This window comes from Gregarina niphandrodes, assembly GCF_000223845.1.
Source record: "Gregarina niphandrodes unplaced genomic scaffold scaffold00013, whole genome shotgun sequence".
Taxonomy (NCBI): domain Eukaryota; phylum Apicomplexa; class Conoidasida; order Eugregarinorida; family Gregarinidae; genus Gregarina; species Gregarina niphandrodes.
Genome location: NW_011645783.1, coordinates 254,360 through 256,750, shown reverse-complemented (window position 1 = coordinate 256,750; position 2,391 = coordinate 254,360). Strand labels below are relative to the sequence as shown.

Sequence of the window (2,391 nt, the reverse complement as noted above, 5' to 3'; positions counted from 1 at the left end):
CGGGCCGCGAGACCGCGACCTGAACCGGGGCGGGTTCGGCAGCTATACGGGCCAGCCGGGTTTCTTACCGCCGCCCACACAGGTGGGTACGGGCCCTCTGGTCATGTACTTCCCGCCCGGCGTGGAGCCGCCCCACGGCTGGGCGCAGGCCCAGGTCGCCCGACCCGGCGGTGCCTTCAGCGGCGACGACGAAAGCCGCGACCGCAGCGGCTCCTCTCGCCCCGTGTTCCCGCCAACCGACTCCTCCAGCGACGGCTACAAGTGGTGGCCGCCTACGGCCTTCAGCGACCCACGGCACTACTCCACCAATTCCGACTGGGACCGCTCCAGTCCTCGAGTCGGCGATCCCGACTTGAGACCAGTCGTCCAGCCGGGCCCTGGCGTCCTGCCGGAGCCAAGTGCCCAGCGAGAGCCAGTGGCCAAGCTAGACGCAACGGCCCAGCCAGAGTCGGCGGCTCAGCCGGAACCAGCGGTCCAGCCGGAGCCAGCGCTCCAGCGGGACACGGCGGCCTTGCCGGAGCCCGTTAGTGAGAACGTGAGGGTCCAGATGGCCCTGAAGGACGCCGGCATCGTCATTCCCGAGTCGGGCCAGGTCCTCGACGAACCCTCGCCGGGCACGCTGGAAGACATCCGGGCCCGCAAGGAACGGCTGAAGCCGAGGAGGGGAACGCGGAATCGCAAGTCCGACGAGGACTTCCCGCCCCTCTCGGACATCGCACCGGTTTCGGAGGGCAAGACGGCAGGCCCCCGAGCCTCCGGGATCCGAGACTCCGGCACCCGAGGTTCTGGCACCCGGGGTTCTGGGACCGTAGGCGCAAGAGTCGGAGGCGCCGGGGCCGGGGGCCGGGTTTCGGAGACGGGCCGGGTTTCAGAGAGCAGAGGCGGGACCCGGGTCTCAGAAATTCGGGACTCCAGAGGGTCTGGCCCGAGAGCGTCTGGCGCTAGAGAGACTGAGGGCAGAGGCCCAGGCAACGAAGCCAGAACCCGGGGCGGCCGCAGCGGTGGCAGAGGCGGCCGGGGGCCGAGAGTGGAGAGTGCGGGAGGCGACGACTCCGGACGGCGCCAGAGCCTGACGGGTAAGGACCCTGGTCGTCCGGCTGGTCGCGGAACCGCGAGCCGGAACCGCCGCAAGGGCGACGAGCTGCCACCGACCGACCGTCCTGGGCAGGACCGGGGCGGGCAGGACCGGAACGGGAAGGACCGCAGTGGGAAGGACCGTAGTGGGCAGGACCGTAGCGGGCAGGACCGTAGTGGGCAGGATAGGAACGCGCAGGATAGGAGCGCTCAGGACCGGAGCGGCAGGGGCGGCGGCGCTAAAGACAGCCCGCCGAAGGAGGCTTCGGCCCAGGTGGTTCCACCCAAGAACACCAACAAGGCCGCCGACTCTGGCAAGCCTACGGACACCGGCAAGGTCACACTCAAGGGGGGTCGAAGAGGCGGCAGAGGCGAGGGACCGGCGGAGCAGTCCGTCAAACCGGCCAGTGCCGAAGGTGCAGGCGTCGTTTCTCCGGTGGCCGTCGAGGCTGGAACGACAGCTGAAGCTTCTGCCCTAAAGGGTGCTGAACGTAGTAGGGCTGCGGAGGCCGGGAATGGCGACCGACGGAAGAAGAACAAGAAGGGGGCAGCGAGCCCGAAGGCAGCGAGCCCGAAGGCAGTAGGAACCCCGACCGCAGTAGGAAGTCCGAAAACGGTGGGAAGCTCGATGACGGTGGGAAGCCCGAAAGCAGCAGCGGGAAGCCCGAAGACGGTGGGAAGTCCGAAGACGGTGGGAAGTCCGAAAATGGTGGGTAGCCCGAAAGCATCAGGAGGTCCGAAAATGGTGGGGAGCCCGAAACTAGTTATGGTGGATAACGGAGCAGCCAAAACTGGCGGTGGCACTACGATCCAAGTGGGTGGTACCAAGCCCGTGGGTGAGGGCAAGGGCCAGGGCAGTGCCCCGCGCCCCGCAGCTACTCCTGCCGTACCGAGTCCAGGCGCCCCAACAGGGGGGGGCGGTTCTGCTACGCCGAGCCCAGCGGGGGTTCCGACTAGAAGCCCGGGGACCCCGTCTCCGGGGTCGCAGAAGGCAGCCAGCGGTCGCGCTGCAGGCAAGGCAGCGACCGCCGGATTGAAGAGGAAGAAGGGCGCCAAGCGGTCGCCTCTGGACACTCCGGAAGAGGGCCCTTCACCTGCCGCAGTTCCATCACCAGTCAGGACAGCGGGCGAGTCACCCGTTAGGACAACGGGCAAGTCACCCGTTGGAACAGCGGGTAAGTCACCCGCCAGGGCAATAGGTAAGTCACCCCTTAAAAGAGCGGGCGAGTCACCCGTTAGGACAACGGGCAAGTCACCGGTTAGAACAGCGGGTGGGTCACCCGTTAGAACAGCGGGCGAGTCACCCGTTAGGACAAC

General features: G+C 67.8%; 1 protein-coding gene across 1 annotated transcript; it reads left to right on the top strand.

Moving 5' to 3' along the window:
- Window positions 1-103: 103 nt before the first annotated feature.
- GNI_076940 (hypothetical protein) lies at window positions 104-2,273 on the top strand (the record flags this gene model as incomplete). Its single annotated transcript, XM_011132209.1, has 1 exon — window positions 104-2,273. A coding segment is annotated over one exon (2,170 nt), but the record flags the coding sequence as incomplete, so codon positions are not given.
- Window positions 2,274-2,391: the final 118 nt, after the last annotated feature.